We start from the raw sequence: 18251 nt of genomic DNA on the forward strand, positions 1-18251 counted from the left end.
TCCAGCATTTGTTTGAAAGAATGAAATGGTCACTACCAATAGTGATCAAATTCATCTCTCTCTCTCTCTCTCTCTCTCTCTCTCTCTCTCTCTCTCTCTCTCTCTCTCACACACACACACACACACACACGATCATGTTTTAATTATGTTTAAATTGCATATAGATTTCTCATCCAGAAATAGATTCTTGAAAGGATGTTATGCTATAAGTAACATCTAGAACCACAAAACCTGTGTTTTTTGCTAATGTAGAGGGTCACTTATTTTCAGTCATTAAACAACACTGGTATATTTTAATATAGTGCCTTTAGAGATCAGAGTATTGTCACATGACTGTCGTGTGATAAACTCATTAAATGGATTCATATCTGGATTCTTCTGTTTGCTTCCTTCTTTGTTTTTTAATTAAAAATATTTGTCTATTGTGTAAATGCTTCCTTCTTATTGCCAGTGTAAATGTTCATCGATTGTGTGCTTTCTGTACTGATATCAGGCCTCAAAACGGAGAATTAAGGATATATATTTTTCATGAGAACATTTTGTAAACTCTTGTTCACACTGAACTTTTGTTTTTCCGCTTCATCTTATATTTTTGTGGTTTCATTGGGAATGTAGTGACGTACTATGTTGAATTCCTGTATCATTACCCAGCATACTTACTGGTCCCATGTCATGCACCCTTGTGAAGTAGCATGGCGCTTCCGGTATTCAGGGCCTTCAGGGGAGAGGGCATGAGAGTGTATATGAGAAAAGTGAGGAGTAGACGTGGCGTTAATCCTGGGCATCTTGAAGAGCTGAGTGCCACCCTGGCACTGCTGGGTTGATCATCTCTAGAAGGGAGTCTGAGCATCTGGAAAATAAAGATCCTTTTTCAGGCTGCATGGTGAGTGTCCAACGTTGTGAGTTTCTGAATGTGCAGTTTTTTCCTTAGGAAAGAAAAATGAAGAAGACAAATCTGCTCTTTCTCTTTCTTTCCTCCAGTGATTTAGCAGAACTTTTGTGTTTTCTTCAGGTAATTAAACCCGAGAGTGGTGACAAAGAAACAGAAGGTGCCTATGAATCAGACCCCCCCGAGGAGCTGTGTGGAAGCCATGTCCTGCAGCCGTCCCTGAAAGGCTGTAATGACAGTCCTGATGTCATTATAGAGGCCCAGTTTGATGACAGCGATGCAGAAAATGGACATGGCAGCACACAAAATGTTCTGGTTGATGGTGTTAAGAAACTCTCAGTTTGTGTTCATGAAAAAGGTGAGTACTAGACTGCTGCCTGACACTTGATTTTAGTAAGCTGATAGTTTTAAGAATTGGAATTCTCTCTGTGCTCCAGAATTAATCCCACAATCCATTTGGCATCTTCCCGATTTCTGACCTGTGGCAATGTTTCGGAAAGGGGGGTCTTTGACAGACTTCCAGCTGCTGGTTATGAGGGGGGCTGCAGTGCCACTGGTGGTTTATGTGGCCAGTGGTTGCCGTTGCCATTTCCTGGTAGGTTTTGAGTCGTGTTGTTAGCTAACCTGAAATTTCCTGTGATGAGCCCAGTCCCACCCTGTGGGTGATATGAGCAGAATTAAACCAATCTTTAAAATCCTTACACAAAAAGCACTTCATTGTACCTTGGCCTTTTCTTTAACTCAGTACATTTTAAAAGTGTTTATGTCATTGGTGGTGGGAATGGATCATCTTAAATTTGATAAGTAATTCATCTTTATGTCGACAGAAAAATATGTAGCCCAACAAAAAGTCTTATATGAGTTTATTTGAGCCAAACTGACAATTGCTGGGAAGCAAAATCTCAATGGATTAAGAAAATGGTCTGGAAAATGACAATTTTGCAGCTTATTTAACACATTAGAATCAAAGGAGGGTTATATGAAATCTGTTGGTGGTAGATGAAGGGGGTGGGGGAAATTTCTGGCATTGGATAAAAAGTAAAACAGAGAGACACACACTTCTTTTTCATGGGCGTGTACAGGATCGTTAATAATTAACACAACACACAGAGATGGTATTCAGGGAACAGGATAACTATGAGGGGTTCTCTGGTCTCGTGCTGTGGTGCCCGCAGTTGTGCCTTTGAGGGGTCTGGAAAAGAAGTTTACTCCGACATTTCAAAGGTATGTTATTTTAGATGCAGAAAGACAACAGACAATTTCAAAGTTAAAGATTGATCTTTGTCAAGGAAGCTCAGTAGCTTACTAGGATGTGACCACCTGCCATGACCCACTCTTAGTTAGAAGTTTTACATTCAGACCACCCTGTGTGGTTAGTTTGATTTCTGGGTTTGCCATGCAGGCCTCCCCTGAGCTTGTCAGGTTTAGTATGTGGCCCCTTTTTGGTCCACATTTATAAAGTGTTTTGATTTTAAGCCTTTAAGAAAGTGTCGTCTTTCCCCTGACCAAAAGCAGGGAAAATGCGTCCTCTGAGTGCAGAAGACAGCAGGTGCAAACATGTGGTGAGGAGCTGTGACCGAGGGCTCTGCCTGACCACACTCTGAGTAACTGAGGGGAAAGGGCAGTGAAAGTTGACATATTTCAGTGGATAGATTGCTAAGAGGTTATAAATGCAGGGAGTTTATTTTCCAGCCAAATTGAGTTTTATGCGTATTGTGAAATGGAAAAGGTTGACCTGGCTAGGCCGACTAGCGTATGAGTTTTTTATCAGGAAGAAGTTTCTGGCACAGTCCCCAGGAAAGGCTAGAAGAAATGCCAGAAGGTTGCTAAAGGAGGAGACTCAGCAGATTCCCTGGGGGACGACTGGCGAGCACACCTCCTTGACCCTGGATAAAGCAGGAGGTGATTGCTGGCAGTGACTGCTTAGGGTGCACCCTGTTTCTCCACAGCTGCCCAAGCAGTGCCCGGGGGCAGCGAACATTTTCTGAAGGCACAGTCGCTTTCTGGTGTTAAGTTCTACTCATTCAGACGGACCTTCCAACTTTGAACCTCGTTTTGAACGAAGAGGCTACGGTTTCCTCAGTGCCCCACCAGAGGTGGTCACCTGAAGGCACCAGGTTCTTTCTGTGTTCTACGGCCTGCTTAGATAACTAGGAGTAGTTTCACTGTCCCAGCCAGTTGCATTGGGATGTTATTCCTTGAAAAGTCATTCTTCTGATGTTTCTTTTTTCTTCCTTTACAAATAGTTGGATACCGTGATCCTTTTCTGAGAGTGCGTGGGTATTAGCATAATGGCGTCAGGCGTGAGTCATGTCTTTTCTATGAGATGGGAAATAACCAGGACCTTAACTAGCCAGATCCTTCATCATTAAGATCACCAAGGGAGAGAGATACTCGCAGGATGAAGCCAGGCAAAGGAGCCCTTAAAATGGACTGTTTGGCCCAAAACTACTTCGTGGAAATGGAGGTCTGGTGATTGGACTTGCAGACCTCAGCAGCCCTTTTCCCCGGGGCTCCGAGGTGAGGGGATAAGATGCCTTGACTTCTCAGTAGTAGTTGGTACCAGTTCAAGGGCAAGGAAGTGCGGATGCAGGGAAGTGATGGCAAAATTGAGGCCCGGGCTGGACACTCATAATTCACTCTGCCCTTTCGTGGGAAATTCTGATGCCAGACGTGCTCTTGATTTGTCCTCTATTGTAATTCTCCTCCTTCTCTCTTACAAAAAAATATCATCGAGTGCTTTAGAGGTCCGCTGTTTTCTCTTTCCTCTTCTTATGTATGTTTTTTCTTTCCTCTTTTTACAGTCTTCCTAGCCTACTGTTACTTATATTGCTTCCTTACTAGCCCTGACTGAGGGAACAGCCGTAATCTTTCCCTCAGTATCTGGTACAAATTTCTCTTTCCTGCTAGCCTCTAAATAGAGAGTTTGTGAAACCACATGGCTGTTTCTCATTTCTTGCCCTCTTGATATTTAGGAAAATTGCAATTTGCTCTTTTAAAAATCATGGTGTTTCTTAGGATATTTTAACCAGCTTCTCTTGTCTGGATAATATAAAATCTGGTTACAGTTAAGATGTTAGTACTTTTTGCACCATTTAAGGTTTTGAAATTTGTTATTGAAACAAACCATAACCTTAAGAACATTATAAACTTTTCCTTAGACTTCTAGAAAGGTTCTTTGCTTTGTGTTATAATTGCAAATGGTTTATTTATCCTGGTTCATACTTGTGTTCTAAACAGTGTTTTTTATTTGTTTACTTTTGTTTTACAATGTTTCTTTACTCAAAGCAAATGTTACCTATTGCATGTGTATGCATTCTAGATCCCTATTTCCCCAGGAAGCAAATCTCTAAGATAACTGCCAGTTTCTCTGGTAAATGAGCAGATAGCCTGCAAGTGTCTGTCTTTGCATTAAGAGAAAAGTTTCTCCGTGCATCTCAGACCTACACAATCATTCCTCCTAGGAAGACAGCAGGATCTGCCTCATGCTTAGTCCCCCTGAGAGACAGGGCCAAAGACCTGGGCCCCTTCTGTGGGTCCAGCCCCACAGCCTCTCAAGGCTGAGCTTTTACCACTTTCCAGGCAGTAGTGCTTTTGTCAGCACGGGAATCTGCCATCTGACAACCCCAATACATTTTCTTCGCTACCAAATGTGTGAGTGACAGTTGCCTGGTTAGCAACCTCCGAAGGATAGAAATCTAGAAATCGTGATGGCCAAGTGATACAGTAGCTGTGTCTTTCATCATCGGAATGTTAAGAACAGTGTGGCCTCTGGACCTTGGTGATCGTGACCTAATCAGGTTGTGGTGTATGTTTCCTGTTCTCTATCCGAGCAGGGTCTGCCAGAGACCTGGTTCAGTTTTCTGGTCTGGAGACAAGCCTCTACCAGTATGCTGATGGCTCAACATGGGTTTGAATGTAGAGTCGGTGACCCTTTCACTTTTCTGGCCTCTGGTCACCTTCAGCTCTTTCCAGAAGGGAGAATCCGCATGGAATCCTTGATCCCTTCTGAGGTTTGAATTGATCCACAACTGACTGCAGGAGTCAGGAAGAGCCCCCTTTTCTCACGTAAGTTTCATCTCCTTCCAGTGACAAGCCTGGCTGGGTTTACGTTCTCTTTCCTTGGATAAAAATAACTGTATTTCCCTTTGGCCGAACAAGCAAACCCATATACTATTCTCCCGTGATACTTTGGGGTTACTGTAATTCCAGGACCCTTCCTACTAACTGGCAGGAAACCCGTCTTTCTTTCTTGCAGACAAATTTCTTCATTCTTTTATTGCTAACGTTTCCAGATTCTGAGATCAAATCTTCCCTGTCCTTTTTGTTTCCTAGCTCTCCACTGTGAATAATGATGGTTATACAACTAGAATACAGTCATGTTTGCTTCAGAAGTTACATTAAAAATTATATATGTAGCAATTTCTCGTCAACCACAATTTTGGGACAATATTTTTGTGCCAATGTTGTAAAAATCTCATAGAAAATGTAAACCCTTGTCTACACCTATGTTAGAAGGATACAGTGGGAATTTTTGCTTCCCTGTCTGTTGGACTGAGCAGACAGTGCAGTCATATCAGGTGTGATTCAGGGAGAGCTGGATGGTCAGGGTCTACAATGTCTTAAAACCCAAATCCTGTGCTAGACCAGCCATTTTCCCCTGTGAAATTCCCAAAAGAAATATATGCACAGAGGATTAGCAAGGCAGAGAAGTGTATTTCTTTAGTAACTGAGGCTTTGACCCAAGCCAGAATGATTAGCCAGTCTGCATTTGTACTAGCAAAGCTTGAGGCTTCTTGTATCTTCTTTCTCATTCCTACCAACAGTTAGGATTATTCAGCTTTGTCACTTTTTGTCATCAAGATTAAGTTCTGTTAATTGCCTTTTCATATCATTTTCCTATTGTTCTATCAGGGTTACTGCTCTGTTGTTGATTTGTGGAAATTTCTCATCTGTTCTCTATTAACAATCTCTTTCCCGTTTTAAGCATTACAAATCTCTCCTTCCATTCTGCCATTTAGTCATTTGTCTATTAACTTTGTGATATCTTTCATTGACCAAAAATCCTTAATGTGATGAACGTAATCATATACTTTATGGGTTTTTAAGTTTTTCCCTGTTTCTAGGTCACATAGATATTCTGCCATGTAATCTTATTATTAATTCCACAGTTTTGCCTTTTGCTGAATTTTATGATGCTGATTCTTTATTGATTGAGATTATCATCTGGTTTCTCTCCTCTAAATCTCTTTCTGATGTCGAACCATCCTTGAATTCCTAGGATAAATCCTACTTAATCCCCATGTTTTATTATTTTTAAAATACACTATTGGATTTACTTAGATAATGGTTAGGATAGGATTTTTGTGTGATGTTAAATGGACCTATCATTTTCTTGGCATTATCTGATTTTTTAGAATCAGGATTATATCAGCTTCATGAAATGTCCTGGTAAATTTTTGACTGTTTCCTATTTTTCCGGAACAGCTTGTATAAGACAGGAATTAACTGTTCCTTAAAATTTGGTAAAATTCATTGTAAAATTGCCTGCACCTGCTGTTTTTCAGGGGGCAAGATCTTTGCTCTTTTAATCTCTTTCATACTAATTGATCTGTTCAAGTTCTCTCTTTCTGTGCCAATTTTGGCATAACTTAATGGGAATTTATCCACTCAAATGTATTAGCATATAGATATTACTAATACTCTTTAATATTCTTTAATTATTAAAAAAAATCTCCTTATGCCTCCCTTTTGTACTTTTGCCTCCCTTTCATTATGTATTTTGATTTTTTGAATCTTCTCTATTTTCTTGAAAACTCTTGCTTGACAGATACATATCTTATTAATCTTTTTAAGGAATGTGCTTTTTAGTTGTGATTTTTCTTTTTATGGTAGATGTGTATATCATTGATATTTTCTCTTATCTTTATTCCTTATTTTGGGGGTTCACTTTTTTGCCCTTTTCCCAACTTCTTGAGTTGAGTATTTAGCTTATTTTTTTTTTTAGGTTATTATTTTTAATCTTTTTGTTTCTTTTAAAATGTTTTCAAAATTATAAATTTTCCTTTAAATTTCCCTCCTTTTTAGCTGTATTCCACAGATTTTGACTTGCAGTATTTTTATTATTAGGTCTAAATATTTAATTTTCTTTATGATTTCTTCTGTAACTGGATTGGTTATTTATTAAGGCTATTTAATTTCTAGGGTTTTTTTTGCTATTCTTTTGATGTCACTATTTAATTTTTTTGTATTGTGGTTAGAAAACAGTCTGTTATGTTGTTAGTTCTTTATAATTTATTGAAACTTCTTTTGTAGTCTATTACATGGCCTTTATTTCTAGATATTCATGTATGCTAAGAAAGATATATATATATATATATATATATATATATATATCCCCAAAAACGTAATACATAATTATATTGTTTTCTTCATAAACTATTATTTTATGTACTTAATCTGTCAGTTTCTGAGAGATATGTTTAAAAATACATGTCTATAAATTTTGATTTATTTATCCTGCAGTCTTGTCAACTGTGGCTTGATATATTTTGAAGTTGTATTGTTACGTACATACGTGTATAGTAGGATATAGCTAGATATATTTTTGTGTATATGCATACCCATATATGTATTTATACATAAAAAAATCACTGATATTTATTGAGCATTTACTATATGCTAGGTTCTAAGTACTTTATAATTGATCCTCCTTATGTGTAATTATTTAACCCTTAAAACATATTATATATTTCAGGAATTTAATGATACCTATTTCAGAGATACTTGTAGTTTTTATTCCCGAAGCACAGAAAAGCTACACAGTTGGTAAGTACACTTTAGAATCCCTGGTAGCTTTTTAAGAAATATCAATGCCTAGATACCACCCCAGGCATTCTGATTCTAGTTGATCTGGTATTTTTAAAAGCTCTCCAGAAATTCAAGGATTCTACTGTGTAGCCAGAATCGAACAGTCCTAGACTCTCCCTCTTAACAGTTATACTGTATCTCTCCTCGTAAGTAGCAGTGTACAGAGCACAGGTTCAACATTTCAAGGCAGGCCAACCTTTAGTGTAATAATCGATTCAGTCAAGGATCAGCAATAGGTGAAAGGTTGTTGGAGACTAAGACATTCACATGGACTCCAAGTGTCATGCCACCGTTGACGCACTACTTACTTACACTGGGCGAAACGCCCTTCGATAGTGGACCCATTTGGTGGGCACTGCTTTAACCAACTGGTTAAGCTTAGCGTCACTAACAGTGGGACAGGACAGCCTGACATTTTGTGCCTTCTGATGGGATGCCTTATTACACGACACGTCCTGTGAAGTATTCCTGCCAAAAATGTTTCACTTGAATCAAGCCTCTAGCCCTAACTGCTAGTATACTGGAAATGTAGGGCATCCTGGAGCAAGTTAAGTGACACCATGGGAGAAATAATAGGGTGGATCTGGTAGGTGGGATAATCCATGAGACAACCAGCCTGTACTGTTCAAAAAAGGCCGTTGTCATGAAGAACAAAAAACAAGGGGAAATGATCTAGAGGAAGAGGGACCAAAAGAAATGTAACCAAAAATAATATGTGAGCCTTGATTAGATCGTGGATTGGGGAGAAAATACAGTAACAATAATTGGGGAAATTTAAATTTAGACTGTATATTAGATGACTTTTTGGAATTACTGTGAATTTTCTTAGTTATGATAATGATATGAAAGATATTTAGAAGAATGTCCTTATTCACCTCTACATTCTAAAAAGTTATTGAAGAACCCAAAGTGCTTTTGTATATGTAGGTTACATCTATCAGTATTTCTGTATTTAAAATTAAAACTACAAAACCTTTTAAAATATTGTTGCAAAATAAGTATACTTCTAGTTGTATTTCTGTGTACATTTAAGAAAAACTTCAGATTGTAAAATAATGATTTCTTGGGCACTAATGAGGTTAATGAGATTGTAGTAGATGTAACTACAGTTGAAATATTGAGGAAAAAAGGGAATTCATCTCTAAACTGAACTTGTTTATACTTTATTATCTCAGAAAACTCTAAGAAACACAAGAGTACATAAGCACACATGCCAGTAGTTGTTAGAGCAGGGCTTACTTAGCAAAGGTATCTTTTAAAGGGCCAGATAGTAAATATTTCCTTGGTTGTGAGCCGCGCAGGTGACAGACTTTTCTGTCACAACTACTCAACTCTGTTGTAGCCTAAAGGCAGCTGTAGGAACATGTAAATGAACGGACATGGCTGGATTTGGCCTGCTGGCAAGTTTAGTTTGCTGATCTCTACACCCACAAGAGAATGAGAGTGAAAAGAAGAGATAATGTCTTAGTATGACTACGAAGAGTCTTCACCTGTGGATGCTGACAGGGTCCCAAACCACACTCGGAGAACCACTGGCATGGCTGCTGGAATTGATAGTTGATGCTCAACAGGATCTTAGTGCATGTTTTAATTATTCTTTACTGTTAGGACATTAAACACTCCTTAGGTTTCGTAGTTTTAAATGGCTATACGATGGGTTTTGCCTGTGGAATGCTAATTGTAGTCATTCAGGCTAAAATCTATTGCCTCGATTCTTTTGGTCAATTGTGGGATCTTTTGGAGGACTGTTTGTGCCCTATTTTGCTGTTCTGGCTATAGCCTGATCTATGTGTATCTTCATTTATGAAACCTACTCACTTTGTGACTTACAGACTCTTAGAACCTTGTACTATGTTTAATAGCTTATATATAGCATTGTCTTGCACATTTCTTATTAGAAAAAACTTGAGTACTTTGTGTTTCTGGTATTAATTTGAAAGGAAATTTTTTTCTAGCATTTTCCACAGGTAATTGTTGATATATATACGAAAACTATTGCGGTTGGTTTTGTGTATTTTTTTTAACTTAGATACCTTAATGAGTGCTCTTATTATTTCTAGTAATTTTTAGTTGGTTATTTTGATTTTCTAGGTATAAACTTATCTGCAAATAATAATTCTGCCCCTTCCTTTCTTATTTTGTGCTTCTTATTACCTCATTTCATTGGCCATTGAACTGTATTACATAATAGTGGTGATTGCCTTCTTCCGGACTTTAATGGGAATGCTTCTAGTATTAAACTCGCAAGCACAATGCTGGTTGTTGGCTTCAGACCAAGTTAACCAAGTCTCCTCTTTCTTTTTTACTAAAAGTTCCTATTAGGACTGGATATTGAATTTTTTTTTCAAGCACCTTTTGAGCTTCTTTCAAGATACTGTATTTCCCTTTGGCTTGTTTACATGATGACATATAACAGTGAATAATTCTTGCATCCCTTATACAACCATGACCCTCGTTTGGTCATGGTATATAGCATGTTTTAATATGTAACTCAGTTCTGTTTGCTAATAACTTATTTAGGATTTTTGTATTTATAATACAAAATGTGAGATTGGTCTGCAGTTTATTTTTATTCTGCTGTCTTTGTTGTGTTTTGGTATCAGGTTCTATTAATTTTGGAAGAAGAATTGGGAAGCCTTTCTTTTTCTCAGTGCTTTGGAGCAGTTAAAGTAGCGTTGAGAATGATCAACTGTTCTCAATGATTGAAGCATTTAAAAAACTCGTACTGGAAACATGGGTTAAGGCTTTCCTTAGCTGGCATCTTTCTCCATCTCTAGTGATTATTGATTTCTGTAGGGCTTTTTTCTCTCTACAATAATCTTGATAATTTACATTTTCCAGGAAAATCATACATTTGAACCACATTCTAATATATTCAAATGGAGTTGTATCAATCTTTTCAGTTGTTTAATTTCCTCTGCATCTGTGATCAAAACCCCTTTCCATTTTCCCCTCATTTTTTATTACACTAGCTAGTGACCTGCTTAATTTTTTAATAGAAATTTGTTTTTGCTCTTTTTATTTATTGTATGATAAATAATTTCCATTTTTATCTTTCATTACTAAAGACTTTCTTTCAGACATATTAAGTGTGAAGGGATCATGTATAGTTGCAAATGCAAGTTGAAGTTCATAGAAGTTTGAGTGCAAATATATTTTAAACTTTTTTGCTGCATTAATTGATTTCAAGGTATTTTTTCAAAATGTGTCAGAAATCCACAAAACATAAAGTTGATGTTTTGACTGTTTTATGCATTTAATAATAACAATTTGAGTTGCTTTGGATATAAATTACATTATTTTTATGTACAAAAATTTCTTGTTATTCATTCTTGAAAAACACAAAAATATAGAAAAATGTATATCTGCTTTCCTAAACTTCCTTTCTGGAAGTTTCCAGCCGCAGTCAGCAGATGGACATATTCATTCGGCTATATTCGACCATTGTCGCAAAAGGGTTAAAAAGAGTCATTGGCATCTAGTCAGTTCCTTGAAGAACTCGTCTATTCTAAGAGTTGCTTTAAGGGACTGTCAGAGGACAGAGACCAGCCTGTCCTCTTCTGCCCCTGGGTTCTCCTCCATGAAAGCAATAAACATTGTTTATCAAACTGTCCCCTGCCCTGAGGCTCTGTAACAAACAGTAATTAACTCTTATGAGTTCAGAAAACTGTGTGTGTGGTATAATATATACAGAGAGTGCCAAAAAAATGTATACACATTTTAAGAAAGGAGAAAACTGTATTAAAATTGTAATGCAATGAATGACGCTACCATTCATTTGATTAACGCCATCTTTTGAGCAAATTACACATTGCTACTGTAATTCAATTCAATTTTGGAAAGTAATACATAGATAACATCTCTTAAAATGTGTACTTTTTTGGCACCCTTGGTATAGCATAAATTTTGTCATTTTAATCATTTTTAAGCATACAGTTCAGTTACATTAATTACATTCATGATGTGCAACTGTTACTACAGTCTATTGCAAAACTTTTGTCATCACCTTAAAAAAAACCTCTTTAACCATTAAGCGGTAACTCTTCTTTTCACCTACCCCAAGCCCTGATAATCGCTAATCTACTTCCTCTCTGTAAATTTGTCTATTCTCGATTATTTCGTGTAAGTGGAATCATGCAATATTTCTTCTTTTGTGGTTGGCTTATTTCATTTAGCATAATGTTTTCAAGGTTCTTTCATGTTGTAGGATGTACCAGAATATCATTCTTTTTTATAGCTGAATAGTACTCCGTTATGTTGTATGTACCACATTTGGTTGCTCCATCCATGTTGATGGACACAAGATGTTTCCACCGTTGACACTGAGCAGTGAATAGTGCTGAAATGAATAGCGGTGTGCGTATATCTGGCTCCGTTTTCACTTCATCCGGGCATGTACCTGGGAGTAACATTATTGGGTCATATGGTAATTCTATATTGAGCTGTTTGAGGAATGTGAGGTTTTTTAAAAAGATTTTTGTTTTTGTTTTTATTAAACTCATAATTATTAAAAGGGTTGACAGAGATAGAAAATCATGATGAATTATAAGAAATCATGAAATAATAATTACATCTGATCTTTATTGAAATATAACTGGAATTTGCCCAGTTCTTTTTCTGACTTCTCCTTTTCACTTCCTCCTCTTCCGATTTTTTTATCATGGAGTCACTCTTCCTACTTGCCTAATTTCTCTTTGACGTATCAGCAGACCTAGGAGGCTTGGGTTTCAGAACATTTTTCTAACATTACAAGTAGTTTATTTTATAGAATAAATAAGGCACCTAGGAATAGACATGCCTGTCAGCCTTCTTGCTAGCACTTTTAACACAAAACGATTGGAACAGAAATGTAAATAAAAGGAAATGCTAATGAACATTATCCACACTGTTATCTGGAAACGGGAGCTCCCAGGCCTCTAGCATGTTCGTCACTAGGTTTGCCTGCCCTTCTCTTTGGTGAAGGTGAATGAAGACTGGAAGGTGTCTGGAATCACCCTCCCTGGGGCTCTTCCAGCACCCTTTTCAGAACGGCACTCCTGATTCTCTTGCTTGCTGTCCACTTTTAACTTTATACTTGGCTCCCGGGGTTATTTAATAATCCATTTTTCTTGGGCTTACTCGTAATGAAAAGGGAAGATCAACATCTTGGTGTGATGGTATCATTTTCTCCTTATTTTCTTTCCTTTGCTTTCTAGATTTCAGTCACGCTTGGAATCTTTCTTCCCAGTCCATCCACTCATTCCCCTTTCTGGTACTTTCCAGGTTGGGCTGGTCCATGCTAGTGACAAGTGTCATAACTGTTTACAAGTTCCATTATCTTTCTGAACCTACACAGGCCCTACAATATCATGTATTCTTCTTGACATGTAATGGTCTGCCCGTAGGGACTGGCAGTGGAGCACTTTACGTTAGTTATAAATATATTGCATAACACTAAATGAAAATAGTAAATTTGCTTTCAGTACAACTGCAAAGTCAACTTATTTCACTTTTGATTCAAATGATGCCAGCCCACCGTGGTAACATTGACTTTTTGTGCTGATCAGAAGCTCTAATGAACAGTTACATGTTTCCAATTAAAAACAAAACAAAACAGGATAGAAAATTAATTTTCAATGCAGTTAAGTTGCTAAAAATACTTCAAAGTGTGAGATATTGGGCAAAAATTAAGTTTTAAAATGTACTATTAAAAAATCTGTGATTAAAAGTTCAGAAACAACTGATCTAGTTCATCCCTTTTGTTTTACAGATGAGAAAGCTGAGGCTCAGAGAAATTACTTGGCTTATCCAGTGTACCGCAGGAAGTTAGTGAGTTCGTAAAAGAAAAACACCTTATACTTATAACAACAGACAATTTCTACGTATGGGTCATATTTTTTGAAGAGTAAATCATGCCAGATCGGTTGAATATCTTTTTATAAGAATATGTTGGACATTGTTCATTGCCCACCTTCTGTCTGTTTCCCCCTTTCTCTTTCCCATATGTACCCAGATTTTCATCTGGACATCTGTTCCTTCCCCAATTCCTTGTACTTTGGGCAACGTTGACCCCAATTGCTGAGCTGAGTCTTGTTTGTCTTATGTCAGTTGCCTGGTATACTTCGTTACCTTATGCCGATAGAACTTTCTGCCGCAATGGGAATGTTCTAATTTGTACTGTCCAGTACTTCAGCCACTAGCCACATGTGGCTGTTGAGTACTTGAAATGAGGTTAGTGTGACTGAGACACTGAAGTTTTAATTGTATTTCATTTCAGTTAGTTTTATTTTAAATAGCTACACATAGCTTGTGACTGCTCTGTTGGACATTGTAGCTTCATACCATTTCCTCTTCCCATAGGCGCATGACCTAATGCAGTCTAATTTGGGTGACTGCTGGGGTGTAAGTAGTTTCCTGATAGATCTGAACAGGAAACAGTATCCCTAATTGCTACTGGCAGCTAGCCTATGACTTGCTAAGTTTTGTGGATAGAAGAGTGGAGAACCAGGAAAAAATCTGGGCCCCTCTAGCCATTACTGGGTCCTGGATCAAGTGACCCTGAAGCCTGCCTTGCCTCTGGACTTCTGAGTGCATGAGCCAATGAGTCACCTTTGATATATAAGCCAGTTTGTGTTGAATGTTCTGTCACCTCAATTAAGAGTATCCAAATGAATACAGAGGGCATGACATGCCAGACATTATGCTACTTTCTGGGAAAATAAAGATGAATAAAGAGTAAAAATCTAGGGCTGGCCCGGTAGCTCTGGTGGTTGGAGCGCCATTCTCCTAACACCAAGGTCGCTGGTTCGATTCCCACATGGGCCAGTGAGCTGCGCCCTCTTCAGCTAAGATTGTGAACAACAGCTTTCCCTGGAGCTGGGCTGCCATGAGCAGCCAGAGGTTGGCGTGAGCTGCCACGGGCCCCTGTGTGCTGCCACGGTGACTGGCAACCGACTGCCTCAGCTCGGGGAGCGCAAGGCACATAATATGAGCATGGACCAGGGAGCTGTGTCCTACACAACTAGATTGAGAAACAACGGCTTGAACGGAGTGGGGACGGGGAGGAGGCGGAAAAAGGGGGAAGAAAAAGTAAAATCTAGATGGTTGTCTTCGAGGTAAGATTAGTCTGTGAGCGGAGACAGAATAATAGGCATGTGTCTGGGTCTTGCCTGCCTTAGTCCCCGTCAGTGGGAATTGCCTTTGTTAAAGTGATACATGCGATCTGCCCCTGCCCCGGGCCTTGGTTAGCCGTGCGCAGACTCCTGACCCAAGGACCATCAGCGCATTGGGGGCCAGTGACCCGTTAGATTGTTTTTCTGCACAGCTGAGGACTGTGAAGCTAAAGTGTCACGTGGAGTGAGGACTGGAGACAGGCATTAGGGGACAGAGGCTGTTAGTAACCACATACACAGAAGAGGAACAGGTTTGCAAAGGGAGGGAAGAACCATACAGAGAGGAAGGGGGAGGTGGTGAAAGGAGGAGGGAGAAGAGGGAGAGAAAAAAAGACAGTTGTTCTCTGGGCCTTGAAGGATGAGTAGGGTTTGCCAGGTACAGAAGGGTGAAAAATACTTTTGGTATGAACAGGGGCAAGAGGTAGGTGGTAGGTAGAGTAATACCTACAATGGAAATCGTGCAGGTGCACGGTGGGGCGTATGGTGAGGCTAGAAAAGTAGGTGAGGTTTTGCTCAGTTCTCTGTGGCTGCTAAGACATCTGGGGAGTGGGCAGTCACCCAAAGTTGTTAAGGAGAGGAGACTGGTTGCTAGAAAGAGGGCAGGCATTGGGCATGACATGGGCCTAGTTAGGACCAGAGCTTCTTGAAGACCTGACAGAGCAGTGGCAGCTGGCATGTGGAATGGATAGATGAGGAAGGTATTTCGGAACTAGACTTGACAGAGATGGCAGATCAGCTATGAGCCTTAAAGCAGTGGAGCATTCAAGAATGAGCTTAGTCTGATATCTAGGTTAGCAGCTGCACAGGTGCTGACATTCTTAAATGAGAAAAAGAAGACACGGGGTAAGAAGGACTGTGAGTTCGGGTTCTGGTCAGAGGTTGAATTTGAGTTAAACACGGGGCACATTCAGGTCATAACGTCCAATAGGCGGTTAGAAGTAGAAGTGAAGACCCAACAGAGGGACGGTGAGAGTTATAGGTCTGAACGTGGTCAAGTGAAGCTCTGGGAAATCGATGACATCAAGTCCGTGGCTTGGGGCTGCAATGACCTGAAATAGTCATTGTCTGATAGCACCGAGGCGCGAGCTGGTAGAAGAGGAAAACGCAGGGGCAAGGACGGGGTCTGGGTAGTAGCTCTGATGATTTTGAGAGCCTTGTATAAGAGGTAACAAAAAGTGTGTAGAACTCAGAAGAAAGTGATGAGTATTTTCAAGAAATGAAGGAATGCCTTTCAAATGACTGAAGATGATTTTGATTTTAAAAGACTAATTATTATGATTATTTAAAATCAACCATTGTTCAGGGACGGCCCCTCTCTTTTTTGCATTTAACCGTTGCTTTGGAAGAATAGATTGTGCGAGAAAAGTCCAGTTTGGTTTTTATTGAACTGGGAAATAGAATCAGCTGCAAATGGGGACGGTTGATGTCTTCCTCCCACTTCTGTCTGCCTGGGATTCTGAGCGCTGTTGGCTGTGAAGTTAGTCTTCAGACTCCAAGAAGGAAAGGCCCAGTCAAGTAGGTCTTCCTGATTCATCCGTTTGGTCAGCAAATTCCAGGTTTGTTCAGTTGAGCGGTGAAGCCTGTTTTGTCATTTTAAGTGTGTAATCTGCCTCCTTAAGGTTTCATGTATTTACTTTTTTTTTTTTTTTTCCGCTTTCCTAGAGACCCTTTCATTGGCACTCTGCACAGGTAGCTACCTACAGATTCCTCTCCCTGCCATTGGATTCCCCTTTGGATCACTCTAAGTTATGGCCGTTCTTCCTTAAGAATTACCAGCTAGGTTGTTCAAGTTGCCCAGAGACATGTCAGGGAAATCTTTGCCTGGCGAAGAGAGTAATGCTGAGATTTACAAAAGGCTGTTAAAGATTCCAACTAAGCCTGTTAGAAAAAAACAAAACAAAAACAGAGCTGGGGAGAGGGAACTGATAGCTGTCCTACTCTGGGAATAGCATGTCCACCATTAAGGACAGATCTTATCTAACCTTTTATAGTAGAAAATTGTCCCTGACATTAGTTTAAAAAAAAAAAGCTAAGAAATGACCGAGTTATCCCTTTAAGTGGGACCAGCCTCCCACCCCTGCACACCCTGTCAATAGCCTCCCAAGTGACAGGTCAGCTGCACAATGAAGTCTCATCTCTGCTCCCCATCAGCTGCCCCATTTGGCCAGTCTCCTCAGCTCTGACTCACTTGAGCTAGAAGCAGCAATCAAGTACGAACTCGGTAGGCTTGACTTTGGCTCTGACGCTCATTGTGACCCTTCTTATTTCAAAGCCCCTTTGAGACCAGCTTCTGCAGTTTGGACTGCTCCACTCTTGACTCTGCAGCACACCTCAGCCTCATTGCACCTACTATTCCAGATACAAATGCTCTTTGGGCCCACTACCCTGGTGCATAGGGGCCAGGATCCAGACCTGCCTGTCTGGCTAGCCTGTTTGCATGTCGACCAGGAAAGGGAGATCCAACAAAATGTGGCAACACTCTTAGTAGGAAAACAAAGTACTGAACAAGAGCTTTTGCCAGTTATGCTTGCCTCTTAGTGCTTCATATTCCTTACTTGTAAAACAAACCTTCAGAATAAATACTTGTCTTGACTTCTTCGTAGGTTCTTGCATAAACCAAGTGAGATAATGGAAGGGAAAGGATCTTAAAAAGGAGAAAGCATAGCATTCTATTATGAGCCCTTTCCAAATCATTTCGTGAAGCTTATTGCCTCTTGAGGCAACAAGTGTCAAATGAATCTTCCTGCAGAGGTTCTCAGACCCCACAATCCAGGGATGAGCTGTAACTGCTCTCTGTGGCTGCCCTTCCCACCAGGGCTCTCCTGCCTGCCTCTCCAGTCCACGTGCTCGCACCTGCCCATTCAGACCTTAGGTCCAGCCGAACTGGACTTTGTATTGTTCCTAAGCGTTCCCTTCCCTCTTCTGCCTTTCTGCATCTGTGCCTCCTCCCTTCTGCCATGAATGCTGCCTAACTCCTCCTCACCTCCTGTGAAAATTCCTCCAGTCTTCAAGTGTCAGCTGTCATATTTGCCTCGGCTTCCGGTTCCTGACGCAGAGCTCCTAAGACCTTTGTCATTTCCTGAGTGCTAGGCACACCTTGGTGGACGCCTCGATAGCTTCAGGATGGGTGCTGGTCGCCTGAAAGACCAAGCCATGACTGGAGGGTGGAAATTTCCAGCCCCCCCCTCCATTCTCCAGGAGGAGGAAAGGGCTGCAGATTGAGTTCATAATTGATCATGCCTACATGATTTTATAAAAATTTCTGAACTACAGACTTTGGAGAGCTTCTGGGTTGGTGAATTCATCCACGTGCCGGCACAGTGGTGCACCCCGACTCCACG

General features: G+C 39.8%; 1 protein-coding gene across 4 annotated transcripts in view; it reads left to right on the forward strand.

The window, feature by feature from the left end:
• Positions 1-18251, forward strand: part of DIS3L2 (DIS3 like 3'-5' exoribonuclease 2) — a 299279-nt gene that overhangs the window by 97159 nt on the left and 183869 nt on the right. For 3 of the 4 annotated variants that reach the window (XM_074314980.2, XM_074314986.2, XM_074314989.2), the window contains exon 6: positions 1013-1247. In XM_074314980.2, the coding sequence (XP_074171081.2) occupies positions 1013-1247 (235 nt within the window). Of the gene's footprint in view, positions 1-283; positions 884-1012; positions 1248-18251 lie in introns of those variants that run through there. The other variant, XM_088794327.1, reaches the window with a different exon arrangement.

The sequence above is a fragment of the Rhinolophus sinicus genome, chromosome 17, assembly GCF_057876585.1.
Source record: "Rhinolophus sinicus isolate RSI-liver-muscle chromosome 17, RSI-T2T, whole genome shotgun sequence".
NCBI classification, from domain to species: domain Eukaryota; kingdom Metazoa; phylum Chordata; class Mammalia; order Chiroptera; family Rhinolophidae; genus Rhinolophus; species Rhinolophus sinicus.